This window comes from Physeter macrocephalus, unplaced genomic scaffold (assembly GCF_002837175.3).
Source record: "Physeter macrocephalus isolate SW-GA unplaced genomic scaffold, ASM283717v5 random_544, whole genome shotgun sequence".
Lineage (NCBI taxonomy): Eukaryota > Metazoa > Chordata > Mammalia > Artiodactyla > Physeteridae > Physeter > Physeter macrocephalus.
The window spans coordinates 21,350-48,254 of NW_021145929.1; the positions used below are offsets into that span (position 1 = coordinate 21,350).

Here is a 26,905-nt window from a genome sequence, read left to right on the forward strand (position 1 = left end):
ACATGACTGGATTGCAGAGGTGTGCCTGGCCAGCTGCAGAAATGACCTTTCATGGGTGGCCCTCACATAGCTGTTCATGTTGATTTCTTCTCAGAGGGCTGTTTTGGCAGGTGGGTCCATGGACTTCTCAAGGCTTCGGGTGTGGGGCCCTGGCTGTATGTCTCCATGCTTTTCATGTTTGCTGTAATTTTTCCTGTGTGGAATTTCATGTTTTTATGTAGTTGTATCTGCACAGATTTCCCTTCATGATTAACACGAAGATGATCAAAGATGAGAGCTTTCTTGGTTTTCTTTGTTTCAGATTATAAAAGTCATACAAGTTGTAAAAAAAAAAAAGAAATCCATGTTACAGGATTTATAAAGTTCCGGCAACATTCCTCCAACCTGAGACCACTGGCTACCTCAGTGTTCATTCATGTGCCTTCCCTGATCTGATTCTCCCAGCCCCTCCCTGCCTTCCTCTTCCCTCTGATTCTACAGATCCCAGACCAGGTTTCCTAGAACCCCCTTTGTGATCAGAGAGAACCGTGAGTGCTGTCAGAGAGTCCGGGGACGCCCCACCCCTGACTGCCACACAGGAGCGCCCCTGCATGGGGGGGCTGCTGACTTTGCCAGACGTAGTAGATGCCAGAGTGGCTCTGGTCTTGGCTGGGGCTAGACTAGCAGGGAGGTGGGGAAAAGGGAGGAACAGGGGAGGGGAGGAAGGGGGGCTGAGGCAGGGAGCATGCCTTCTCCAGCATGTCTGTAGGAAGCCTCTGGCCCAGGCTGGCTTGTCTTTCCCTGATACCAGGGCCCAAGTATTGAGGGGATCAGGGTGACTCAAAGTGGCAGGGGCACGTCCAGCTGCACTTCTGGAAGAAGCTTGGACATACAGGCCTAGAAGGGCTGTTCTGGAACCCTCTAGGCCAAGGGCAGGCTGACACCCTCCTAGAGTGGGGTTTAAGTCCCAAGCCAGACCCTGCTGCATGAAGATGCCCTCTTTGGAACTGCCTTTCTCCATTGTGTCTGGCACTTACAGCACCCATGGATGGAATGGGGGACTGTGTCAAGGCCTGAGCAATAAGATGGAAGGGGAAGATAGGGCAAAAGAAGCAATGGCACAGGAAGAGGCTGGAGGGTTCCAGAGACACCCGCCCTCAAGTCTGCAGGACACTGAACTGGAACCGGCAGTATCTGTCCATCATGAAAGCTGCTGCCAGCTGTGCTTCCTGTGACTAGTTACTGAATCCACTCACCATAGAGACCTCCCACTGTGCGGGAGCCCTTAGGGGCTGTGTGTGGGGCCAGGGGGGGAGGAGAACGGCGCGTGAGGGCGTGACGGCGTGATGGCATTATGATGGCATTATGGGAACGATCACTAGAGGGCTGGGGAACTGGCCTGGGGTTTGCAGCCACCTGCGGGTCTCGGACTGGCTGGAGTCTGTGGGGAACAGAGGAGAGTCTCGAAAGAATATGGATTCCCAGGTAAAGCCTTGTAGCTTTTACACCTAAGAAATGGCTCCCTAGGTTTAAAGTTTCATAAACACATATCCTCAGGCCGGCTCTGGCATGCTGGACACCAGTTTGATACTTTAGCACCTGATGATATTGGCTGGCTGGGGAGAACTCTGCCAGTCCAGGTCCTCATCTGGCAGTTGGCTTGGCCGGCAGATGTGTGGGTCAAAGGGAACATGGGCAAATAGCACAGGAGCCGTGGTGCAAGGGGGGCACCCCACAGATGAGGCCAGGCTCTGCTAGGGGCCGCATCTGCAGGGGGCTCTGGCTCTTACAGGAAACATGTGGTTGCAAAGAAAGTGGTGGACCCGTGGGGTGGGCAGAGAGGGACCCAGGCAGGTGGGGAGGAACTGAATTGGTGCAGACCCAGACGCAGGTTCCGTGTACTGTTTATTGAGCACCTACTGGGCACCGGGCCCTAAGAGGGCTGGCTTGTAGCCACGTGATCACAGGCCTCACAGCATCCCCGAGAGGTAGGTGTTCTGCAGCCCCCCCCCCGCCCCCCCGCACGGAGGACCGAGGTGAGGGCGGAGAGGGGGTGCAGTGCGCGCTGGCTACTCTGCACTGTGGACGCGCTGATGCTGGATGAGCTTGGTGCTCTGGTGGAAGCAGCGGCCGCAGTCCTGGCAGGCGAAGGGCTTCTCGCGCCGGTGGGTGCGCAGATGCTGCGTGAGCGTGGGCCGCTGGCGGAAGGCTTTGCCGCACTCGGGGCATGTGTATGGCCGCTCGCCCGTGTGGATGCGCCGGTGCTGCGTGAGGTTGGCGTGCTGCCGGAAGCTCTGGCCGCACTCCAGGCAGGCGAAGGGCTTCTCGCCTGTGTGGATGCGCTGGTGCTCGGTGAGCCGCGAGACTTGCGTGAAGCCCAGGCCACACTCGCTGCAGCGGTAGGGCTTCTCGCCGGTGTGCGTCCGCTGATGGCGAGTGAGCTTCAGACGCTGGCTGAAGCGCTGGCCGCACTCAGGGCAGGCGAAGGGCTTTTCCCCCGTGTGCACGCGCAGGTGCTGCGTGAGCGTGGGCCGCTGGCGGAAGGCCTTGCCGCACTCCGCGCAGGCGAAGGGCCGCTCGCCCGTGTGGATGCGCCGGTGCTGCGTGAGGTTGGAGCGCTGCCGGAAGCTCTGGCCGCACTCAGCGCAGGAGAAGGGCCGCTCGCTGCTGTGCACGCGCCGGTGCTGCAGCAACACCGAACGGCGGCCGAAGCGCTCGCCGCACTCCACGCAGCCGAAAGACTTGTCGCCCGTGTGCACCGCCTGGTGCTCCAGCAGCACGGCGCGCCGCGCGAAGCTCTCCTGGCACTCGCTGCACGGGAAGGGGCCTGGGCGCTCCGGCGCGCCAGGAGGCGCGGGGGGTGCCGCGCCGGGGCCCGGGGGGTCGCCGTGGATGCGCTGGTGCTGCAGCAGGTTGGAGCGCTGCCGGAAGGTCTGGCCGCACTCGGCGCAGCGGAAGGGCTGCTCGCCCGTGTGCACGCGCCGGTGCTCCTCCAGGCGCGCGCTGCGTACGAAGCCTTGGCCGCAGTCGCCGCACACGAACGGCCGCTCCTCGGTGTGCGTGAGCTGGTGGCGCAGCAGGTGCGAGCTGCGGCTGAAGCTGCGGCCGCATTCGCCGCACACGAACGGCCGCTCTCCCGTGTGTATCTTCTGGTGCCTCAGCAGGTTGCTGCGTTGGCTGAACACCTTCCCGCACACGTCGCAGCGGCCACCTCGCACGGCTCCGGCGCCTGTGCTGGGGCGACCTCGACCCCGGCTCCGGCCCCTGGGGGCTCGCCAGCGAGCGGCGGCCAGCCCGGGGCCCACACCCTGGCGGGGATCGTACGTGGGCTCCTGCTCACCTCCCGGGTCGCTGGAGAGCACCAGCGCGTGTGAGAAGCCACCTTCGAGGGAGGGTGACTCGAGTCGGCCCGTGAGGCTGGCCACGCCGAGGTCCCAGGGGAGGTGGACGTGGGGGCTCACAGTGTCTGGGCCAGCAGAGATGCTGTCCATCTGGAGTGTAAACCCTGCATTGCAGAAGGGGATACACTCATTCATGACAGAGAACCCACTTGTGCCCAGAGCCACTCCAGCCCTGCGGAAACGGTGCGAACTAGAGCGACCTGAAACTGACCAAGGAGGCAGACAGAAGTGACGTGGGCAGGGGTTGTATCTGTGCAGGCTTCCCTAAGGAGGTGACAATGGGACAGACCCTTGCAGGAGGTGGAAGACTGAAAAGCTGGGGACAAGCTTTCCAGGTCTGACTTGAGTTTGTAAAAACCGCCTTTCTGGAAGGGCTGTAGGGCAAAGGTGGGGCAGGTGGCCCTTGCACTGTCCGGGTGGGTGATGATGGCTTCCACAAATGCAGAGCTGTGGGTGGGTCTGAGGGAGGCTGGAAGTGGAGCCAACAGGAAGGGAATAGGGCAGGGGATAGAGGCAGGGAATGCAGACAACCAGGACTTTTGTCTGCCGCGCCTTCCTTGAGGTGCCCACGGGACTCCCGAGGGACAGAGGACATACGCAGGCTGTGGGGCACAGGAGTCGGGCCCAGTCTGCCGGGAAATGTGAACATGGGTGCTGTGGCGCGTACACGGCCTACGGAGTCCTGGGCCTGCATGTGATCAGACAGGGGTGGGTGTCTGCGGATAAAAGGAGCAGGTTCCAGCCACGCTGTGAGCACTCCATCATTAGATGCTGGGGAAGGGAGGCGATGTGAGCACAGGCAACGGAGAAGAAGGAAGTTAAAGCAAGGAGACCGGGAGACTAGCAGGGGCTTCAGTAGGTGACAGAAGACCTATCAGATGCCAAAGAAAACTCAGAAAAATTATACCGTGGCAAAGGAAATCATCTGTGCGCAGCAAAAACCCTCCGAGTCAAAAGACGAATGACAAACTGAGAACTCTCCAGAGGCAAGGGACTAATTAACGAAAGTAAGGTGCGCCAGTCAATCAACAAGAAAGACGGACAACCTAACAAACGTGGGGAAAGGGCAGGAAAAGGAAAGGAAATGTCACCGATGCTTAAATTCCGTAAAATATGCTCAGTCCCCTCCTAGTAAGCAAAGTGCGTATTAGGGCCGTACTCGTTACCGTTTTCACACCCTAACTCCAGGAACCCAAGCATTTGTGTGCACCGCTGGCGAGCATAAACAGAAGCCAGTGTGGCAAAGTGCAGCAAAATGTCCAATTTCCCACCCTCTGATCCAACAGTTCCACGTCTAGGTACTTCTCCACCAGTTGTGTTCCCCCTGTGTGAAATGTAGGAGGTTTCTCAGTTCTCACTGAAAAGTAACCCAAAGGAACGTCAGTAGGGGCCTGGATGGATAAGCAGGTGTGTCCACGGTGAGCCCCAGTGGGCTCTATGTAGCTGTCCAAAGGGGAGGGCACTTGCTGCTGTGTGTTCAAGTGGGAAGATGCACGAAAAAAATGTCGGGCGTGGAACAGTGTGAAGACTAAGCATCCACGTGTGTTTTAAAAACGGGAAATGAGGGCTTCCCTGGTGGCGCAGTGGTTAAGAATCCACCTGCCAATGCAGGGGACACGGGTTCGAGCCCTGGTCCGGGCAGATCCCACATGCTGCGGAGCAACTAAGCCCGTGCACCGCAACTACTGAGCCTGCGTGCCACAGCTACTGAAAGCCCGTGTGCCTAGAGCCCGTGCTCTGCAACAAGAGAAGCCACCGCAATGAGAAGCCTGTGCACCGCAATGAAGAGTAGCCCGCGCTCGCCAAAAAACTAGAGAAAGCCCACACGCAGCCACAAAGACCTAACGTAGCCAAAAAATAAATAAATAAATAAATAAAATAAAAACGGGAAATGAGTATGCACCTGAACGTGTGTTTGTTCTTCTATACAGAGAACCTTTCTGGAAGTACACAGAGAAAACCGGTGATGCTGGCTGTTGGGGTGCAGGCCCATGTGATACAGGCAGGAGAGGGGCACGCCACTGTATACTCCCTGGTGCTTTCTGAATTTTCTAACACGTGAATGTCCTAGCAATTCAAAATGTTCTCCTAATAAAAGCACTGGCTGCACAGAAGATGCTCGGCTGGGGGCAAGGGGAGTGGCCAGGAGACCTTATGGGGAGACCAAGGTGGCTGGGGTGAGCTGTGGTTGTCTGTGGAAGAGTGCAGCCTGAGGAAAGAATGGGACTGCAGAGAGAGAACCCGCCGAGGAGCCTGGGGTGGAACTGCCGGTGTGGCTGGAGAGAGCAGAGAGACTGGGGGACTGTGGGCTGAGAGAAGCAGGTCCAGGCTGGAGTGTCAGCTACACAGCATGAGCCAAGCCTGGCCAGCCAGCTGAAGACTGAAACAGCAGAAGGGGCAAGTAAGAGATGCTACTCTCTCAGCTTCAACATGCACAACCGGCAGAACATAAGAAAAGAGCTTTCAAAATACCTGGGGCAGCTCCAGAGCAAGAAAGGACGGTGGGATTCAGGAATCCAGAGCCTGGCGCGCTGCGCCCTACAGCGCCAAGGCTGTGGAGACTGAGGGCGAGAGGCAGGCTCTGTCATGAAGCTGGGGGTTGAGGACACAGCCTGGGTGAGCCCAGCCCACCCGTGGGCCTTTTGCTTTCGGTGAGGCTGCAGAGGTATCTCCGTTGAATGGCCAGGGGCCCAGATGAGCCTTCCAGTTCAGAGTTAGGATGGACCCTGTGGCAGTCCCTCACCCAGGATGATGCTTAGGGCAGGGACAAAGAAGCAGCCCCCAGAGCTGTGAAGGGCAGGCTGTGAACAGCGCACCCAGCGGGAGCATTCACACCCAAGGAAACCGAGCTAACTGACAAGGCCGGAGATACCATGAGGTACCTGCAAATTCTCAAAGGATGGACCAGTGTCCACAAAACAAGGACATTATGAAAAAAGCATGAGTTTGGATCCTTACTGATAAAAAACAGCAAATGGGGACTTCTGGCTCATAATGGTTATCTATTTAAATTTTTTCATTGTGAAACAACATTAAAAACCACCATAAAGGTTTTGTTTTGTTTTTTCAAGGCATAAAATCCACAGAGATGAAGAGAAGAAGAGAGGAAACAAACAAATCCCTGATATTTTCTACTCTAGAAAGCAAAATGGGCAAATGGTAACTGTGCAGCAGACTGGAGAAGGCGAATAGTAAGTCAGCAGTGGGGAAGACTGAAAGAAATCAACCTGTTTTACCCCAGAGGTTGAAAAGTTCAGGAGTTGGAGGTACCAGGTACCTCTGGCCACGCAGGTGAAGGGGCAGGGGCACCTGGCGGGCTGGGGAAGCTGTTTCAGAAGCTGAAGCTGAAGCTGAAGCTGGGCAGGGCTACTGCAGGGAACAGCCCTGGGTCTGTCTGCACAGAATTCTGATGAAGCGGTGGGCAGTGCTGTAGCTGTGACTTCTGGACCTCCTCTCCCATCCTGGCAAAGGGCTGGGTGGAGGGTGGGAGAGGACCCTGAGGGAGTCAAGGGAGTTAAGGGAAGTCACGCTGGGCGCTGCGACGCTAGCCTCTCTCCCGGGATGCTAGCAAGAGGCTAGGAGTGCCTTCTTAGAACACGCAGAGGAGAGAACTGAAGATCCTCACAGCAGGGGTGCCTTCAGGCACCCTACTACTGCTTCAGTGGCGCCCACTCATGTTCCGCCCACCCACTCACGTTTCCCAAGAAGTGAGGCTCCTTGGGGAGTGAACCCCTCACCCTCCCCTCCCAGCCCTGATTTGTTGTCCTGGCCGATAAGACCCTCACCCATCTGCTCAGAGCTGCCAGAGGGACCAGAGACCACACTGGGAGAAGAAAGCTTAAAAAACAAGTTATTGTTATCCTCAGAGAGATAAGGAAAGATGTTACAACTGTAAGAATAACAGAGAGTGGTTAAAAAAATGAATGTTCGGGGCAAGAAGACACTCCTGGAAATTAAAACTCTGCTAGCAGATATGCACATCTCAAAGGAGGGTCTGGAGGCTATAACTGAAGAAATTTTCTGGAAAACAGAGCAGAAAGAAAGGGATGGGGAAATCGCAGTGAAGAGAACATTGGAGGATCTGTCCTAGAGTCCAATAACCAAGTAACAGGCATTCCAGAAACAAGAGAACAGAACAATGGAGGGGAAGGAGATCAAAGAAACAATGCAAGCCAGTTTCCCACAATTGAGAAACGTGAATTTCAAATTGAAAGGGCTCACCAACAGTGGTGATAAAAAATGTTTTGACCCAGTTTCACAGCAATTAAAAAAAAGTGTTTTGAGACAGAGTTAATAAAAAATTCTTCAGCCAAAATTCAGTGTAATACAAATGTGTTTCAGATATGGAACATAGCTCAGAGCTTTACTTCCCACACCAGAGTTCACAGGAAGGTTCACCAGAACAAGGGGGTGGGACTTCCCTGGTGGCACCGTGGTTAAGAATCCGCCTGCCAATTCAGGGGACACGGGTTTGATCCCTGGTCCGGGAAGATCCCACATACTGCGGAGCAACGATGCCCGTGTGCCACAACTACTCAGCCTGCACTCTAGAGCCCGCGAACCACAACTACTGAGCCCGCGTGCCACAACTACTGAAGCCCGTGCACCTAGAGCCCGTGCTCTGCAACAAGCTGCTGCAATGAGAAGCCCACCCACAGCAACGAAGAGCAGCCCGCGCTCACCGCAACTAGAGAAAGCCCGCGCGCAGGAACGAAGACCCAACGCAGCCCCCAAAATAAATAAATAAATAACAAGGGAGTAAACCAACAAAGAGAAGGGGTCCAGGGAACAGGGAGGACAAGGAGGCAGGGAGCCTGGCCGATGGCAGAGCGTTGTAGGCTGTGTGGCTGAGGTGGACAGCACAGGGCATGTGGCCTGAGAGCAGGGCACCGCTCTGTCTTGCCCAGGCCCCACCCTGTGTCAAGGTCCCCCCTGTCTGCCCACCCTGTCTACTAACCTGCTGTCCCTCTCTGCCCCGCCCCCCAATCAGTGGGACGCAAGCCCAGAAGCCGGGGGCCATCCAGGGTGCCGGGGCTGGGAGCGGACGTGGGGACCACAAGTCCTGCTCTCAGGAGGTTTTACTGGGGGCGGGGAGAGGCAGCTGGAGGGGCCATGAGGTTAGTGGGGGGCTTGGCTCTCGCGGGCAGGAGATGCTAAAGCAGGTTGAACGCTGCAGGCGATGGAGGAGCTCGGGGAATGCTGGAGTAAGGGGACCACCTGAGTAGGGCCAGGAGTGGGATGGTCAGGGGTGGTGCTGCCCGTGTGGAGGGCCCCGTGTTACTCACCCGGGGAGAAGATGCTCCCAGCTTCCTCCTGCCACAGGGCCTCAGGGTGCTCCGTCCACGAGGACCCCTCAGGCCCAGTCTCACTACGGGGAGAGGCCTGGTCCAGCGCTGCGCCACAGCCCTGAAACCACAGTGGTCACTGCTCGCCTGTGTCTGGCTAGGCCCAGGGAGGGACCTACCCGACCCCCACCCACTGAGGCTCCCAGAGCAGGGGCTCACCTGGGCCTCCTCAGGTAGGACAGTGGAAGTGGCCTCCTGGGGGTTGGTTAGAGGCCCGGAGTCCAGAAGCTCTGGAGAGGAAGGGTGGGGTCAGGCGGTTCCAGGGGCTCCCCACCCTGCTGCCCTCCTCAGTGGTGTGCCAGGTGCTGGGGTCCAGGTGGGGTGAGATCTGGGTATAGACTTGGGGCTGGGCATGTCAGGGGGGCTCTAAGGGTCCACACAGGAATGGCAGAGAGTGTGGGTGGGCATGTCTGGCACCTGCCTGGGAGGCATATGAGAGAGGGGAATGCTCCCCAGCACTTTGGGGTCCTCCCTCAGCTGTGCCCACCCATACTCCAGCCTTCTGTCTGCTCTCGAGCAATCGGCTAATGGCCCCCAATGGATCCCCTCAGGGAGTGAACCCCACATGCCTCCCACACCAGGGAACCCCAATAGCCAGCTCCATGCCAGCTGCAAACATGGAAGGAAGCAGTGGTGACAGTCAGGCTTGGCATGCGAGGGATAATGGCGGCCACTGGCTGGGCGGGATGTGGGGACCACCAATGCATGGGCACGTTGCCCACCCTCACCTGGATGCTCTGTAACCCCTGGCTCCTCTTTCACCCATAGGCCCAGCGACGACTCCTGTGTGGCCCCATGGGGCATCTCAAGCCCAGGTTCTGGAGTCCGAGGTGTGATTTGAGGGAGGGGCTGGAAGTCGGAGGGCTCCATCTTCTCTGATAGCACCTCCTGGCCTTGCACCTGGACTGTGACCTGGGGAGGCGCCCCCACCATCAGGAGGAGCTCAGGTAGGGAGTTCATGGGCATCCACCCTATCTTGGGACCCCAGGGGTCCTCACTGACTAGGTCCTCTAAGGACCCATGTCCACCAGGGACTGAGCAAGGAGTAAAGGGACCACCTGCAGTTGCTCTCCTGCTGCTGACACCCACCCTCTCTCCCCACCCTGCATCCCTTGTCCATGCCTCTAGGTGATGGAGCGACGGGCCAGTGAGGCTGGCCCTGCAACCCTGTCTGCCCTCACACAGGTCTGCTGCAGGTGACCACTTCCAAACCACAAGGGACCAGTGTCTGGCCAAGCATGGCACCTCCCAGGAAGAGGCAGAGATGCATACCGTTCCAGCCCCGACCCCAGGGCCACGGACTCACCCATCTCCGGGGCCCTCCTGGCTCCCGGCGCAGGCCCTCGACCAGGGCAGCGGCCTCCTCAGGGCTGCCTGGCTGCTGGCCCCGCACGCGGGCCTGGATCTCGGGGGGCAGCGCGCCCAGGAACTGCTCCAGCACCAGCAGCTCCAGCATCTGCTCCTTGGAGTGCACCTCGGGCCGCAGCCACTGGCGGCAGAGTTCACGGAGCCGGGCCAGTGCCTCGCGGGGACCCACTGCCTCCTCATAGTGGAAGTGCCGGAAACGCTGTCGTGCAGCCTCTGGGCCGGGATCCCACGGGCCAGCTTCACCCTCCTCCTCAGACTCCTCCAGCTTCACCGTGATGGGCCCCTCATCTTCTGGGGGTGCGTGGCCCGGGGAGCCCAGAGCTGTGGGCCTCATTGGAAAGGCCAGGCTGGGGCTCTGAGGCCAATGTCTCCCCCTGGGGGAGGAATGGGATGAGGCTGCTGCGGTGAGGACAGTGGTGACGAATGCTTATTGAGAGCCTACTGGATGCCGTGCTGTTGAATCCCGAGACCCGCCAAGTGGAAGGAGGATGAGGAAACTGAGGCACAGAGGCAGTCCCGTAGCAAGGACCTGTGGGGCTGGTAAGCCCTCGGTGAGCCTCTCTAGCTTGGCCTGTGCAGAGTCTCTGGTAGCCCCCTGTTCCTGGGCTGCTTCTTAGGCCCAGAAGGCACCTCGTCTCTCCCCCAAAGCCCACGCTTCTTCTACATGCACCACCTAACCCCTGCTCTGCATCCCTCTGCCTACCAGGTGAATGCCTCTTACAACATCCACTGCCTGGGCATCTGCACCACTACCACCCCTCCCCCCCCCCAACGCCAGTCTATCCCTGCAGCGTCCACTCTCCCGCCTTGTCTCTCAGACCACTCCCCTCCCAGCGCGGTTTCACAGCGCAGCCTGACTGCACCTGCCCCACCCCACACCTGTGCAAGGTCACCTGTAGGGCCCAGCACCCAGACACCGTTCTCCCCCCATTCAGCCCCATTCTCTGAGCCCGACTTATCACAACACGCAGTGCCCCACTATCTCCTCCGTTTCCTGATTTAGGTGGGACTAGGAGGTAACGGGGGAGTTTTCAGAGGGGAGCTACAAAGGTGCCGAGACCACTGGACCCGGAGCCTGCAAGGAAAGTCGGAGATTCTGCCCAGCCTATTTGCCACGTAACCTCGGCAGGTCGCTGTGCCACTGGGAACCTCCGTTTCCCCCATCCCCACTACACTCGCGCTGCTCCTTCTGCAGCTGGAGGTACAGTGCGACCTTTCTGGACAGATCTGAGTTTATTAAGGAAGTGGATTCGATTTCGAGGGCCGCCTGATCCCGTGGGTCTAACCTTCGCTCCTCAAGGTTCCAAGTCAACCTGAAACCCCAGGAGACAGCTGGGCCTCCGTAATCGGGCCGGCCCTGCGGAGCTCCCTGAACTACATTTACCAGAAGCCTGGGCGGGCACCTTCTGCTTTAGGGAGCCGGGGCAGGTCCGGGTGCCGCCATGGCAACTGGGGGCGGGGACTCCAGATTTTTGTCGCCGTGATTGACGAGCCGCGCGCCACAGCGCTGGGCCCGGCCACGGGCGGCACCCAGGCCCCTGTCCTGCGCTCCCGATCCCGCTGGGCCGCCGCCCCCATCCCCGCCCGAACCTTCCCGGTTGAGGGGCCCCCGCCCTCACCTCCGCGCTCAGCGGGCCGCTCCGCGCTCCTGAGCATGCGCACTCGCCGACCTGCCCTCCCCGGCCGGACTATGTCTCCCAGAATGCTCCACGCACCAGCCGGAGCGCCGCCTTGCCCGTCCCCCACCCTCGCCTCAGTTTCCACCCTCCTCCCGCTGTGCCCCGGGGCAGCGTTGTTCGCAACGATCGGGTCACGCTCCGGGCCGCGTCTTCCCGCGCTCCCAGCCTCAAATCCAGGCGTCCAGGAGCCCGTCGACGCGAGCAAGCTTCTCAGGGGGCAACGGGCGGCCGCACCGCCTTCCCAACCGCGCATGCCCCCACCAATTCTCCCTGAATTCTCTATGGGGCTTCCGGGGATTAGCAGGGCTCTGCACCAATCACGGCCTTCGCTAGGACGCCGTCAGCCCCCGTCTCCACGGCAACCCCCTGCGGAGACCCGGCCACCCCTTCCACCGCCCTCAGGACCGCAAGCGAGCCTCTCCCACTTTCGCCTTGGAGAGAGGCTCGGCCGGCTCCTGTCCGGGAGGAGGTCAGCCAGTCCTCCGCGCGCGCGCGCGCGCGCGTGCGCGGCGCCATGACAGTTTTTTTTTTCTGCGTTCGCGGGCGGTAGGCGGGCCCGGGCGTCTTCATGGTAACCAGTGGGCCGTGCAGGCGGTTTCCAGGGCAACCCTGGGTACCGGCCGGCGTCTGAAAGAGGATGGGAGAGGTAGGGTGAGGGTAGAGATGCGGAGCGAGAGAGACAGGACAGACAGACACAGACTCGGGGGCGGGGAGAGCTGTGAGGAGAGACAGTGAAAGTATGTGAACAGACACAGGGACAGAGACACGGGCAGGATAGAAAGAGACCTAGGTCAGAGAGTCAGGGCTGGGCAGACATGTGTGTCAGAACAGTTAACAAGAGGGAGAGCCATCAGGGCGGGATGGGGAGGAAAGGAGAGACAAAGATTTACAGCGACAAGACGTTTAGCTCGAGATTCAAGGGACAGACAAGGATCAGGAGTACAGAAGCAAGAGGGGAGAAAAGGACAGAAATTAGAGATACAGTAAAGTGTATCGAGAGTTTTTAAAGACTCAGAAGGGTGACAGCAAGAAGAGAGAAAGACGGAGCGGGAGGGACACATGTTAAGAAAACTTATCCAAAACTTGCCATTAAGAGAAAAAAAGGCGACTAGAAGAACTAGCACCGTCTCTACCAAGCCTGCTTCAGGTCATCTGATTCCCTGAGTGAAGCAACTTTTTTTAAAGTTAACTGCTTTGGATCAGAGTCCAGATACTGTGAAGTTAGATGCTAACGAGTAAAAGGTTGATAGGTTGTAAATGCTTTCTGTCCAGTAGAGAAGGGTATCCCAAGTTTTTTGTCACCCAGTAGGACACTAAGCAGGACACTAAGATGCCTGCCCACTGCCCCAAGGGGCACTCCCGATCCGACTTGGCGCTTTTATTTCACTGTCCGTTCTTTCACCCTTTCTGTTGTTCCTTCTCTCTCATCTTCCCGGAACCACCTATGTCGTCCTGCTAGTTACCACCGGAGGTAAACAGATATTGACATGTGCTCACGGAGTTTGTTTGTAGCTGTTTCGAAAATTATATTTTGACAGTCTAAAGGGAACCATTTCTCCGGAATGGGGGACAGACAGGGAGAAAGAGAAAACAGTGAGACAGACCCAGGAAAAGAAAGGAGGTAGCGAGGATGGTGGGAAAGAAAGAGACCAGGTCTGGGCGCGGAGGCTCCGGTGGGCCTCGCAGTGAGCTGGTCCCTGACTCGTCCCGCGTGGGGACCACGAGCCTCAGCCGGGCCTGGGGGTGACCCTCGGGGCGGCTGGTCCAGTCTTGGAAGACTACTGGAGGTCACAACCAAAGAAATTCTCTGATTACTGCAGGTGCTGGATTGCGGACAATAGGTCTAGTGTTGAACTTCATGAAAGAGGAAAGAATCATAAGGAAAATGTGGCAAAGAGGATCAGTGAGATTAAACCGAAAAGGCTGGATAGGGCAAAGGAAGAAGAGAAGGCATCAGAGGAGTTTGCTGCAATGGAGGCAGCTGCCCTGAAAGAATACCAAGAGGATTTGAAAAGCCTTGGCTTAGAGTCAGAAACTTCAGAGCCAAGCATATCACTAGTAACCAGCACTATCCCACCCGCCTCTGCATCAGATCAGCAAAAGAAAAAAAGAAAGAAAAAAAGACCCTTCAAAGGGCAGATTGGTAGAAGGCATAACCTCTGAGGGTTACCATTATCATTATGCTCTTATCACAGGAGCATCTCAGTTTCAAGGAAACTTAAAAAAGACGGCAGTGAAGACTGTTTGGGTAGAAGGTTTAAGTGAAGATGGTTATACCTATTATTATAATACAGAAACAGGGGAATCCAGATGGGGAAAACCTGATGATTTCATTCCACACTCTGGCGATCTGCTTTCTACTAAAGTCAATGAAAAGTCACTTGGTACCCAAGAAGAGTCCAAATCATCAGATTCACGTTCTGATTCTGATGTGGAACACCAAGCAGAAAAAGAGGGGGGAAATGGGACTTCGCTGGTGGTGCGGTGGTTAAGAATCCGCCTGCCTGGGGGCTTCCCTGGTGGCGCAGTGGTTGCGCGTCCGCCTGCCGATGCAGGGGAACCGGGTTCGCGCCCCGGGAATGGGAGGATCCCGCATGCCGCGGAGCGGCTGGGCCCGTGAGCCATGGCCGCTGAGCCTGCGCGTCCGGAGCCTGTGCTCCGCAACGGGAGAGGCCACAGCAGAGGAAGGCCCGCATACCACAAAAAAAAAAAAAAAAAAAAAAAAGAATCCGCCTGCCAATGCAGGGGACCTGGGTTCGAGTCCTGGTCCAGGAAGATCCCACATGCTGCGTAGCAACCAAGCCCGTGCGCCACAACTACTGAGCCTGCGCTCTAGAGCCCGCGAACCACAACTACTGAGCCCGCGTGCCGCAACTACTGAAGCCCACGCGCCTAGAGCCCGTGCTCCGCAAGAAGAGAAGCCACCGCAATGAGAAGCCCGCGCACAGCAATGAAGAGCAGACCCTGCTCGCCGCAACTAGAGAAAGCTGCGCGCAGCAACGAAGACCCGACGCAGCCAAAAATAAATAAATAAAAGAAAAAGGGGGGAAAAAAAGGAGAGGTCTCTGCAGAAGTGCAAAAGCTAAAAGTAAAGTTTAAAGAAAAAAAAATAGTGATAAAGGAACTGAATCGGCAACACAGAAAGGAAAAAACGCCCAAGGGTATTCGTCAGGTCCAAATGAAGAAAAATCCAAAGCTCATAAAAAATCAGACGCATATGTAGGGACTTCCCTGGTAGTCCAGTGGTCAAGGCTCCGTGCTCCCAATGCAGGGGGTCCAGGTTCTATCCCAGGGAACTAGATCCCCTATGCCAAAACTAAGACCTGGCATAGCCAAAATAAAAGTAATAATAATAAAGAAAGCTCCTCTGTGTTTGTTTTACATTACTTAATGCTAAAATTTTAGACTTATTCTTAATGTATTTTATGTGAATTTAAAATAACTGTTTTTTCATGTGAAATTGATTTTTGTTCCCAAAATGGAAGCCTACCACATTGCATTGTAATGCAGTGTATTATGTTCAGTGTCTAAAAATTGCTAATTACATCATAATATAAGATGCTATGTATCTGTTATTTAAAACATGGAAAAGTAAGGCCTTTATTCAATTCTTTCTCGTATGAATATACTTGTACTGCACTGAAAATGCATTACTTTAAAAAAATATATTTATTTATTTGGTCTCACCAGGTCTGAGTTGCGGCAGGCAGGCTCCTTAGTTGTGGCATGCGAGCTCTTAGTTGCAGCATGCATGTGGGATCTAGTTCCCTGACCAAGGATCGAACGCAGGCCCCCTGCATTGGGAACATGGAGTCTTATCCACTGCACCACCAGGGAAGTCCCGAAAATGCATTACTTTTGCACACTGATATTATTCAAGAAATAAGAATTAGACCGCGTAAGAGAAGATTCACAACCTGTGATAATTCAGTTCTGAGGATCCTGTCAGAAGGCTGATGTAGAAAGTGTATGCATATTGGCTTACCTTACTCAATTTAAGGTCAAAGGCCAAGAACCGGGACTGCAGCTCAGGTCATGCTTAATATGGAATGAAAACTGGACCAAAGATGTATCTGCCTGGTTCAATGTAAAGCGACAACCATTGCTTAAGCATTTTCACCTTGAGCCAGGCACTATGGTAGGAACTGGAGATGTAAAGGTGAACAAGACATATCTCTGTTCTTCATGCCTTCTCATTCTGACGGAGTCCTTTTTTCCCTAGTCGTGCGCTCTGTGTAGAGGCCTTACATATACTGGAAAATATTTTTTAGGGTTTATTTAAAACTATGTAGATGAAGTCTTGAACAAAAATAGTAAGTTCTCTGACTTCAGTAAAATGTTTTGGTGTTCCTTTAGAGAAATTGGAAAGTTCCTATTTCCTGGTTAAATTTCTTAAAAAGTGGAATTTTCTTATTTAATCCTTCTGAAGTAGGTACCTTCCCTTTATTATTCCAAATTCTTAAAATTATATTTTTTTGTAAATTGTACAGTAGTTAACATTTGGTAGTAAATATTTGTCTTTTTAAAGTTACTAGTGTACATGTAAGAAAATTATAGGTTATTAAACACTTTATGAAAGAAGAAAAAAAAAGAAAGGAAAGAAAGAGACCGAAAGTAGACGGCAGGAAAGACAGGAGAGAGAAATTAATAGGCGAGAAGTCCGGCCTTGGGCAGAGGCGGCCTTGGGCGCCCCCGCCTGGACTCTGTGCTCGGCGGCCTCGTCGCCGAACTACGTTTCCCGGTAGGCCCTGGGCGACTGGACGCAGCACCTAGCGCGCCGTCGGGGGCGGGGCCCACGCTGCCTCCTCCAATCCCGGCCGTCGCCCGGCAACCTCCGCCTCCGCCGACAAGATGGAGGCTGGTCTCTGCCGCCGCCGGGAAGCGCCACCTGAAGCCGGAGATGGGGAGGGGCCGCAGCTCAGTCGGCCCACTTGAGGAAGCCGGCCCACGTCGCGGTCCGGAGGTGAGAGCGGTCGGGCGCGCGGGAGCCCGGGCTCCGGGGGGAGGGGGCCGAGGCGCCTATACCCTTCGTTCCCGTGGGGGGAAGGGAACGGACGCGCGCGAGGGCGCCAATCGGGGCCTCCGGCGGCCCCGCGGCCTTCTGGGAAATGTAGTCTCGAGCCTTGCCCGTCGGCGGGCTTGGGGACTTTCTAGAGCGGGAGGGAGAGAATGAATGAATTTAATTTAAAATTGTGCGTGAGGGACTTACCTGGTGGTGCAGTGTTTAGGAATCGAGGCCTAGTCGGGGAAGATCCCACATGCCGCGGAGCAGCTAAGCCCGTGCGCCACAACTACTGAGCCCGCGTGCCACAACTACTGAAGCCCGCACGCCTAGAGCCCATGCTCGACAAAGAGAAGCTACCGCAGTGAGAAGCCCGCGCACCTCAACGAAGAGTAGCCCCCACTCGCTGCAACTAGAGAAAGCCCGTGCACAGTTACGAAGACCCAACGCTGCCAAAAATAAATAACTAAATATATATTTTTTAAAAATTGTGGGTGAACAGGCGAAGTCAGGGATGTGGAGACGGAGGGATGGGTGCGTGAGTGGTTCGGAATTTGGGGCCTCCTTCCAGGCAGGAAGGCTTCCCCATGACCACCTCCCCTTTAAGCCAGGAGTAGCCCATGGGTCCCCGAAGGTACTCTTCCTCGGTGCCATAGACACTCTCCAAACACAAAGACCTGTCAGGTACTGTCCTTGTTTTTCACACGCATTCCTTCAAAAAAAACTTTTACTGTTTTGATCAGGTGCTACTCTCACATGGTTTGAAATGCAAACGGGACAAAGCGAGAAGCCTGCCTCCATCACTATACTTCATTAAATAATTCAGTCAGCAAGTGACTGTTGGATGCCTCCAAAGTGCCAGGCTCTCTTCTTGGGCCTGGAGACCCAACAGAGTGCTCAGTAGGTACAGCTCCTGCCCTCAGGCAACGTGTGATGGAAGCATAATAAAATATAGGTGGGGAGGGCCTCTCTGATTAGGTTACATTTGAGCAGAGACCCGCAGAAGAGGGAATAAGCCATGCAGATTACAGGGAAGGGCCCCCACTGTGGGCCAAAGAGCCACAGTGGCAAAGGCCCCTGGGTCGGGAGGGCCCTTAGTCTGCCCTGAGCATGTGGTCAGGAGTACGCAAAGGACAAAGGAGGCCCTTGACGAAGCTGGTGATGATTGTGGCTTGGACTCAGAGAGGTGGGAGGCCTGGGAGGGCTCTGAGCAGAGGAGCCACTGTTTTGTTTGTTTGCTTTTTTTTTTTTTTTTTTGCCACACCGTGCGGCTTGCTGGGATCTTAGTTCCCTGACCAGGGATTGAACCTGTGCCCCCTGCAGTGGAAGCGCGGGGTCCTAACCGCTGGACCGCCAGGGAATTCCCCCCCGACTTGCTCTTACTGAATCATTCCGACTGCTGTGTGGAGAATCACCTTCCTCCTCGATCCCCAGGTACTCCACGGTGATGGCAAGAATTAAGGAGGTTCCCTTCTGTGTTAGTTTCCTGTGGTTGCTTTACCGTATTACTACAAACTTAGTGGTTTATTTATTTTTAAATTAATTAATTAGTTTATTTTTGGCTGCGTTGGGTCTTCGTTGCTGCGTGCGGGCTTTCTCTTGTTGGGGCGAGCGGGGGCTACCCTTCGTTTCGGTGCGCGGACTTCTCATTGCGGTGGCTTCTCTTGTTGCGTAGCACGGGCTCTAGGCGCGTGGGCTTAGTAGTTGCGGCGCATGGGCTTAGTTGCTCTGCGACATGTGGGATCTTCCCGGACCAGGGCTCGAACCCGTGTCCCCTGCATTGGCAGGCGGATTCTTAACCACTGCACCACCAGGGAAGTCCCGACTTAGTGGTTTAAAACAACACAAATTTATTATCTTAGAGTCTTGGAGGTCCGAAATCTGAAATGGGGCGCCCGGGCTAAAATCAAGGTATTGGCAGGGCTGTTTCCTTCTGGAAGCTTTAGGCTTCAGTGGTCACATTGCCTTCTGACTGAGTGAAATCTGTGTCCTCTTACAAGGATCCCTCTGATTACGTTTAGGGCCCTCTGGGATCATCCAGGATAATCTCCGCCTCTCAAGATTATTAACTTAATCACACCTGTGGTGTCCCTTTTGCCCTGAAAGGTAAACTTACTCATAGGTTCCTGGGATCGGGATGTGGAAGTGGATGTGGTTAGGAGCCATTATTCAGTCTTCCGCACTGACGTTTCATGTCTGTGAATGGCACGGAGCCGCTTCTGCTCGTCAGTGTCTGAGAGACGGGTCAGGATTTCTAAAGTCTCTTTGCATCTCCTTGTGGTTGCAAGAGGTTTTCTGGGGGAAGAACAAAGTCTCCCCGCAGAACTTTTTTTTGGTCTCATAAGCTGAAACTAAATGAAATGCTCCTCTACATGCAAAGTATGCCCGGAGGTGCGTATGCAGTGTCTTTAGCGTCAGGGAGAGAAGGGACTGGGCCTGCCTCTGAGGCAGTGGTCAGCAGGGCTGGGGGCCTTAGGTCAGAGCATGGGAAGGCCAGGCGGTGGTCCAGACTCTCATGTACTCGCACATTAATGCCCACGTGTTCTCCTCTTCAGGCAGAGGCGGGCGTGGCAGGAGAGGCCCAGAGGCCATTGTGGGCACGGCAGTAGCTACCGTGGACGGGCAGTGGGGAGAGAGCCTGTTGAGGTGCATGGCTCGGGGAAGCGGCATGAAGACAACCCCCCACCCGCAGGTGCTGGGGAAGGCGCCCCTCGGGATTGGCCTCCGCCACAGTGCCAAGCGGGACCGGAAGTCCATCACCCTGCATGTGAAGCTGGAGGTGCTTCGGAGGTTCGAGGAGGGCGAGAAGCTGGCGCAGATCGCCCGGGCCCTGGGGCTGGCCACCTCCACTGTTGCCTCGATCCGCGTGAACAAGGACAAGATCCGGGCCAGTTCTCAGGCAGCCACGCCCGCCAGCACCACCCAGCTGACCCGCTGCCGGGGCGCGCTAATGGGCCACATGGAGCGCCTCCTGAGCCTGTGGATCCAGGAGCAGAGGCGGCAGAAGCTGCCTGTCAGCACACTGCTGATCCAGGACAAGGCGCGCCGGCTCTTTGCCCAGCTGCAGCACGAGCAGGGCAGCGGCTCCCAGGCTGAGACGTTCGGGGCCAGCCGTGGCTGGTTTGCCCGCTTCAAGGTGCGCCACGACGTGCTGCTGACCGATGAGCCGGCTGTGGCCGGCGCCCAGGCTGCCGCGCGCTTCCCGCTGGTGCTGCGCGCCGTGCTGGAGGAGGGCTGCTACTCCCCGCGGCAGGTCTTCAACGTGGACGAGACGGGCCTGTTCTGGAAGCGGCTGCCTGAGCGCCTGCTTCTGGCGCTGGAGGGCACAGCCGGGCCTGGGCCCGAGGCCTCTAAGGACCACCTGACCCTGCTGCTTGGTGGCAGTGCGGCTGGTGGCTTCAAGCTGAAGCCCCTGCTCGTGTACCCCTCAGAGAACCCGCGTGCCCTCAGGGGCTGCTCCAAGGCCAGCCTGCCTGTGGTCTGGCGCTCCAACCGCAGTGATTGGTTGACACCTAGCATCTTCCAGGAGTGGTTCACCGGCTGCTTCTGCCCGGCTGTGGAAAGCTACCGTGCCAGCCACGGCCTCCCACACCGCGCCCTGCTGCTGCTGGACAGCGCACCCTGCCACCCTGTTCACTTGGGTGGCCTCTCGGCCCATGTGCGTGTTGAGTTCCTGCCCAAGAACACGTCGGCCCTGATCCAGCCCATGAACCAGGGTGTCATTGCGGCCTTCAAGGCCCGTTATCTGCGCCGCACGCTCAGCCAGCTGGTCCAGGAGACGGCGGGTACAGACCGGCCCTCCGTGCGGGAGTTCTGGCGCAGCCATACTGTCATGACTGCTGTAGACAACATCGCTAAGGCCTGGGCAGAGCTGCAGCCTGCCACCATGAACAGTGCCTGGAGGAAGCTGTGGCCCGAGTGCGTGCCCGCTGGTGCCCCCGAGCCCAGTGCCGTCCCCCAGCTCCGTCACAGCGTTGTGACGCTAGCCAGCCACGCAGGCCTCGGGGATGTGGCTGAGGCCGATGTTGCCCACCTGCTGCAGGCCCATGGGGAGCCCTCGCCCCGCAGCATCCCCCAGGAGGTGGAGGTCGGGGGTGTCAGTGGCTCTGGGCTGCCCCGTGAGGCGGGGAAAGGCCTGGCCTCCGGAAGACCAGAGTCAGATCTCATGGAGGCCATGGTGGGTGTGGAGACGGAGGAAGCAAGTGTGGGTGCACTGCGCCCTGAGCACCTGGCCCAGGCGCTGTCCCACTTTGCTGCTGGCCTGCGAGTCCTCATAGAGAATGATCCCAACCGGGAACGCAGCCTGCGGGTGTCCCGGGCTGTCCACTGTGCCCTCACCCACCTCCGAGAGCTGCAGCGGGAAAGGAGGCGACAGGCTCGGACAGTTGCGGGGCCTCAAGGGGCCCCGTGATGGTGGCAACGAAGGAGTTGGCAGAAAGCCTGCACTCACCCCAGGAGGGGCCCACGGAGGGTGGGCAAGAGGCCAAGGGCACAAACCCTGAAGGACAGACCTCTTTGGCTGTCCTGTGTGATTTAGGGCTCGGGCCTGACCTCAGACGAGCTTTGTCTGATGATGTTTTTGTTTCTGGAGGGGAGACACTGCCACTTCTCACCCATGGTTCTCATACCTCATGCACTGCCATCTTTGTACAGTGGCACACAGAGCGTCAGGCTTGGGGAACAAGAGGCTGGTGTTCTCTGATTGGCAGATGAGCCGTGGGACCCAGGAGTGCCCATCCGTGTCAGAGACACACCCTGTAGACCAGCAGTTGCCAAGCACAGCCCACCAGGGTAGGCTTCCTTGTGGTGAGGGGCCAGGGTTGAGACGGGCCTCTCCTATTCGCCAACCCTGACCTGTCCGTGCACCGTTGTGACTCTTCCTAGCCCACTCTAGGTGGGGGTTTCCTGCTCTCCTTGCTCACCTTCCGTGCCATCCTCACTCCTTCTGGCTTCCGCGGCTTGTGTTGTCTGAGGTTTCTGGTACCTTCCCTGTGCCCGAGCCTGTGGGCGTGTGTGGCTTTCCTTGGTTTGGAGATGTTTTCTTCCCTGGGTTTCTGTGCCGTGGTTGTCTTGGCTTCCCTTCAGCCTCTGAGGCTAAGCCTTCTGTCACTTTGATGGTCTCCCAGATCTAGAGCTCTTTGGAAAATCTCAGCCATTCTTGAGGGCTCAGTGGCCACCTCAGGGTCAGCTCCCAGCACATTGGCTGCAGCCCAGCCTCTCCCCAAGGTTAGAAACATGGCTCCGATTCCAATGGATTGGCTCCTTGGACGGTCTTGTTATCTCCCGTCATTCCAACTTGTTCTCCTGTCCCCCTAGATTGTAATAGCAAGCACACTGGGGTATCCACTTGACTCTGTAGACATACCATATGGGCCACCAAAACCCAGGGAGTCATCAAGGGAAGGAGTTCTTGTACTCCAGCTAGGTGAGCCGCAGGTGGTGAGACAGGGCTGTCTGGCCTCCTGGACTCCTTTCGACACAGGTACCAGCATGTGTCCGTGAATGTGTGTGCGCGACACACACACGCATGCCAAGAGTAAAGTTGGGAGAAAGGATTGCTTCTACCTCTGTCCCAGCTAACACTTGCAGTGCTGGGCCTGCTGTCAATACGTAAAAGGGGCCGGAGGCCAGGGAGGGGTTCCAGGGGCCAGCCTTCCTGGGAGAAAGGTCAGATGAGGTCCCTTGTTTGCTTTCTTGGGGAGAGTGGCAAAAGGGATGGCAAGGAGAAGTAGAAGAGCTTTTCTTAGGAGCCTGGTGACTGACTGGATTAATAAACTGCACAAATTATGAGCACTTGTAATGTGCCAGGTGTTGGGGAGACCAGGGTGGGAGGGACTGGCCTCAGGGGCTGCCGGTCCAAAGGCTGTTACATTCTGTGCCCACGGCTATGACGGGCGACTTGTGAGGGACCCAAACAAAACCAGCTGGGGTTCTGGGGAGGTGCTGCCCCAGCTTTTGGAAACCGGTCGTTTCAAAATGCCAGGTATCAGAGAGGGGCCTGTCTTAGGCGGCCCAGCACGGTGTGCCTGGTGAAGCCCTGAGGACGGGGAAGCGGGAGCAGCCCCGATGGAGGCGGAGTGCGGCGCAGCAGCTGAGAGAGGCAGGTGACCAGGTGGGAGGAAATGCCACATCCGCCGGGCGGGAGGAGTAGAGAGGCAGCTGAGGGGCAACCTGGCACAGTCGAGCGGACGGACAGCGAGGGGGTCTGAGGTCGCGCGGGGCAGGGCGTGGCGGAGACGACGCACGGATGGGCCCACGTGGCTCCACAGCTCTTTACCTCGGAACCCGGGACACCGCCAGGACCTCAGGGAAGGCGCCGCGGAGCGTCGGGACTCGCACCGCTTGGCGCCCCCTTGCAGGCCCCTGAAGAACTCCATTTCCCGGCGGCGCCGAGCGCTGGTGCTCGCTGCCTTCTGGGAAATGTAGTGTCTACAGGTCACCCGGGCTGTTACTGTGGCGGGCCAAGGACTACATTTCCCAGGGGGCCGCGGGAACAGGGCCGGGCTTGCGCACGTTCCACTTCCGGGCGCCGGACGTCGCCAAAGAGTTGCAGAAGTATACTGTTACCTCCCCCTCACCTCCGCGCGCCGGCCTGTCGTGGGGAGGTGGGTGGTTGCTAGGGAAGGGAGGGAAGGGGCGGGGTGGGCACAAGGCACCGGAAGTAGTGCTTGGGCCGGACGGAAGCTCGTGGTCCTGGGGCCCCAGGGTGGTCGGTCTTTGTTCCTGCACGGTGTTGTTTGACGCCGTCCGCGTGGCTTCCTGGGGCGGTGAGTCTGGGCTCGACGCGATGGAGGCGTCGGAAAAGCCCGCGGTAGGGTGTGCAGCTGGCCAGAGGGCGGCAGGAGAAGGCGGGCGGAGGATCACCAGCTGCTTTCCGAGGACGCCGGCGAGTCCGCGGGGAAGGGCGGCGCGTGGGCTGCTGGGACATGGAGTCCGGCGGGGCTGGGCCTGCCCCGGAAGTGATTCTGGGCCGAGCTGGGCTCTCGCCACGCCTCGGGGGTCGGTGCACGTGCACCCGCGCTAGTCCCTCTCTCGGCGGAATTCCTGGGCTTCTGTCCACCTTTCCACCCAGCTCCCCCTAAACTTCTCACCTCCCCTGGAAAGTCTTCCTGGATTTCTGCAGCTCAGACCACCTCTTTGCTCCTGCTGCACCTGCGTGCGTCCCTCTATAAAGTGAGAGTGCGGGCGGGGTTGGGGGACGCTCCCCGCGCAGGGGGATTAAATACAGATCCTTCCCTGGCCGAAGGCTGTGCAAGTTCGCCCAGGCCACACAGCCTTCGCATTTGCTGATTCCGCTGCGCAGACCGTCCTGCACTCTAGCTGTCATCTCAGGGTACTTGGGGGTGAGAGCCGGGGGTTGGGGGCTGTTGGATGGGGCGGCCTGGTTCAGGGGAGCCCTGACCAATGCTTTAAAGACGTGCATTGGCATTGGAAATGATCTGTCTTCTTTTTTCTTAAATATTTATTTTTTTTTTTCTTTTTGGCTGTGTCGGGTCTCAGTTGTGGCACGCGGGATCTTCATTGCGGCGCGTGGGCTTCTCTCTACTTGCGCGCGGGCTTCTCTGTGGTTGCGGCTCGCATGCTTAGTAGTTGTGGCGCGCAGGCTTAATTGTCCCGCGGCATGTGGGATCTTAGGACCCGGACGGGGCATTGAACCCACACCCCTTGCATTGGAAGGCAGATTCTTAACCACTGGACCATCGGGGAAGAAATCCCAAACTGTGTTCTTTTCTGAAGTTACAGTGGTAGCAAATGGCCACCTTGGTTGGCAGAAAAATTCAGATGCTCTGCAGACGTTAGAAAAGAAAAAGCAGATGTCTTCCTCCAGTTCCTTTCTCCAGAATTGCCAGCTGAGGCGTTGCTGGTTTTCAGGATTCTTTTCTGAACACTTGTAGCAGTAGCTCCTGTTTTTTGTTTTGAAATTTTAACGTTAGTGGGATCATGTCAAGTGAGGAGGACCACAGCTTACTTTCTTGTTTAGCACTGTAGTGTGGACGTCTCTCTCACTGTCCATTGTTGACCTTGACTAGTTGAGTTGGGCCGAGCCTCTCAGGCCCCATAGGATTGTGCCATGAGGGAAGGAAGTCCTTCCAGTGTAGGAACCAGCTCTTGCTCTCCCTGTGCGGCTGCACTGCAGCTGTCCCCACTACCATCTTGGCCTTCCAGCCTGTCCCCCACATCACTCTTTCTGGTGCCCCACAGACTGCATCCTTCACTTGCACAGAGCCTCCCTGGGCACGGACCCTCCCTGGGCACTGAGTCTCTGCTAGTTCCCGCCAGCACCTGTGCTTGGCTGCTGATGGGGTTCTCTCTGCCACTGAGACACTGGACATGTCCACGCCCCATCCCCAGGAGCAGCCCTCCTACCGGCCCAGTCTGGCCTGAACTCCTGAAGGCTTCCCTGCAGGAAGCGCTCCCTCACTGTCCTAACCAGATTCCCAGTGTGAGGCATCCTCTTGAGGGCACAGATAGGGAGGTTGAGGCTGGAGGTGTCCCCCTGCCAGGTGGTCAGCTGGCCAGGTGTGGGGACAGTTTCCGCCACAGCAAGTGACCTTGCAGGGTGTGAGTCGGTGGAGGGGTGTGGGTGGTCCATGGCCCTGATTGGGTGGGTGTGTGTCCCAGGAAGACGGTGTGTGTGGCCTGAGTGAAGGCAGAGAGGCCAGCTTCCCCAGGTTTCGCCATGGCAGCCGACCCAGCACCCATCGGTCAGGAAGAGCTCGTGATCATCAAGATGGAGGAGGATGAGACCGCCCTGTGGGATCCTGAACCGTTCTTCAAGCCTCAGCCCCAAACCCTGTTGCCTGGGCTTGGTAGGGACCCCCGGCAGTGCTTCCGGAGCTTCCGCTATGAGGAGGCATCAGGGCCCCGCGAGGCGCTGGCCCGGCTCCGGGAGCTGTGCCGCCAGTGGCTGCGGCCCGAGGTGCACTCCAAGGAGCAGATGCTGGAGCTGCTGGTGCTGGAGCAGTTCCTGGGCGTGCTGCCACCTGACACCCGGGTCTGGGTGGAGTCCCAGTGCCCCGAGAGTGGCGAGGAGGCTGTGGCACTCGTGGAGGACCTCGCTCAGATGTTGCAGGAGACTGGTGAGCCACGGGGGACTGGGCTTGGGGGCAGGGAAGGTGCAGGGGGACACAACCCATGACGCCGGGTCCTGAGTGCCTGCCCGCTCTGCCCAGGCCCTGTGTCCTCATCTCTGGGAAGAAGACTCAGAAGCTGTGACATGTTTGGAGACTTTCCTAGACTCTGAGCCTCCCAGAGGTGTGAGCCTGGGGTTGGCGTAGCATTTCCCCTGCTCAGGTGCACTGGCCTTCTTTCTCTTCCTTTTTTCTTTCCTGGCAAAGTCACGGAGTGCATGCCATGTGCCAGGCCCTGTGGGTCCAGCAGGGAAGGGAGAGAGGCAAGGTCCTTGGCCTGTTGGAGCCTAGACTGGTTTGAGAGTTGGACAGTGAGACCTCCAATCACAAGTAGGGTGTCCTTCTTTCTCTAGAGGGGGTGGAGGCAAGAGGAGGTGGGCACAGAGGTCGGCCTGGCCAGGGGTGGCTTTGCAGTTCGTGCTGTGTGACGTCTTCACCTTGGACGTGTGCTTCTGCACCTTTGAGGAGGTGACAGCCGTGCAGCAGGGAGGAGAGATGGTTGGTTACCGCCTCGGTCCACCCTGGCATGTGTTCACTTGTTTACTCCTGTGTATTTGTGCAGTTCTTTTTGCCTGCTTGGCCCCTTGTATCGAGGGGTGGAAACCATGGCACTTAAATAAGCAAACGAAAACCCAGCTTTATTAGGCTCTAACCCACAATAATCAAAAAATTGTACACTTTGTGGCTTTTGGTATAGTCACAGGTTTGTACGGCCATCACCCGTGTCCGAAGTTATCACCTTCAAATAAACCCCGTGCCCGTCAGCAGCCACTCCCCATTCTTCCCTTTCCTAGTGCCTTGGCAGCCGGGAAGCTGCTTTGTGTCTCTGTACACTTTCTGATCCTGGACGTTTTATTAAATGGAATCATACATTTGATGCAATCATACATGGCTTTTTATGACGGGCTTCTTTTATCGAGTATAATGTTTCCAGCGTTCATCCACAGTGTGGTTCATCCACCTGACTCATTTTTATGCCTAGCCATATTCCATTGTGTGG

General features: G+C 57.0%; 4 protein-coding genes across 7 annotated transcripts; 3 read left to right on the plus strand and 1 right to left on the minus strand.

Annotated features, from left to right (window-relative positions):
• Positions 1-1,869: 1,869 nt before the first annotated feature.
• Positions 1,870-11,796, minus strand: MZF1 (myeloid zinc finger 1). The gene is made up of 6 exons (XM_028486000.2): positions 11,713-11,796; positions 10,032-10,467; positions 9,454-9,637; positions 8,885-8,955; positions 8,666-8,786; positions 1,870-3,484 (listed from the first exon to the last, which is right to left on the minus strand). The coding sequence occupies exons 2-6, from the start codon at positions 10,425-10,427 to the stop codon at positions 2,049-2,051; spliced, it is 2,208 nt and encodes a 735-aa protein (XP_028341801.1). The 5' UTR covers positions 10,428-10,467; positions 11,713-11,796; the 3' UTR covers positions 1,870-2,048.
• LOC102979273 (WW domain-binding protein 4-like) lies at positions 11,748-16,134 on the plus strand. The gene is given in 3 exon segments (XM_055083212.1): positions 11,748-12,241; positions 13,593-13,874; positions 13,876-16,134. Coding segments are annotated over 3 exon segments (1,293 nt in total). The 3' UTR covers positions 14,393-16,134.
• A 155-nt stretch (positions 16,135-16,289) lies between these two features.
• Positions 16,290-23,122, plus strand: LOC102976282 (tigger transposable element-derived protein 1-like). Of its 4 annotated transcripts, none has more exons than XM_007123109.4 (2): positions 16,290-16,735; positions 18,796-23,122. In XM_007123109.4, the coding sequence occupies exon 2, from the start codon at positions 19,290-19,292 to the stop codon at positions 21,183-21,185; it is 1,896 nt and encodes a 631-aa protein (XP_007123171.2). In that variant the 5' UTR covers positions 16,290-16,735; positions 18,796-19,289; the 3' UTR covers positions 21,186-23,122. The 4 variants fall into 4 exon arrangements, with proteins under 4 accessions (XP_007123171.2, XP_028341805.1, XP_028341803.1 ...); XM_028486004.2 differs by having other exon boundaries at positions 19,330-23,122; XM_028486002.2 differs by lacking the exon at positions 16,290-16,735 and having other exon boundaries at positions 17,651-18,880; positions 19,330-23,122.
• A 308-nt stretch (positions 23,123-23,430) lies between these two features.
• On the plus strand, positions 23,431-25,854 carry LOC114485159 (zinc finger and SCAN domain-containing protein 31-like; the record flags this gene model as incomplete). The annotated part of the gene is made up of 2 exons (XM_028486006.1): positions 23,431-23,541; positions 25,397-25,854. A coding segment is annotated over exon 2 (400 nt), but the record flags the coding sequence as incomplete, so codon positions are not given.
• Positions 25,855-26,905: the final 1,051 nt, after the last annotated feature.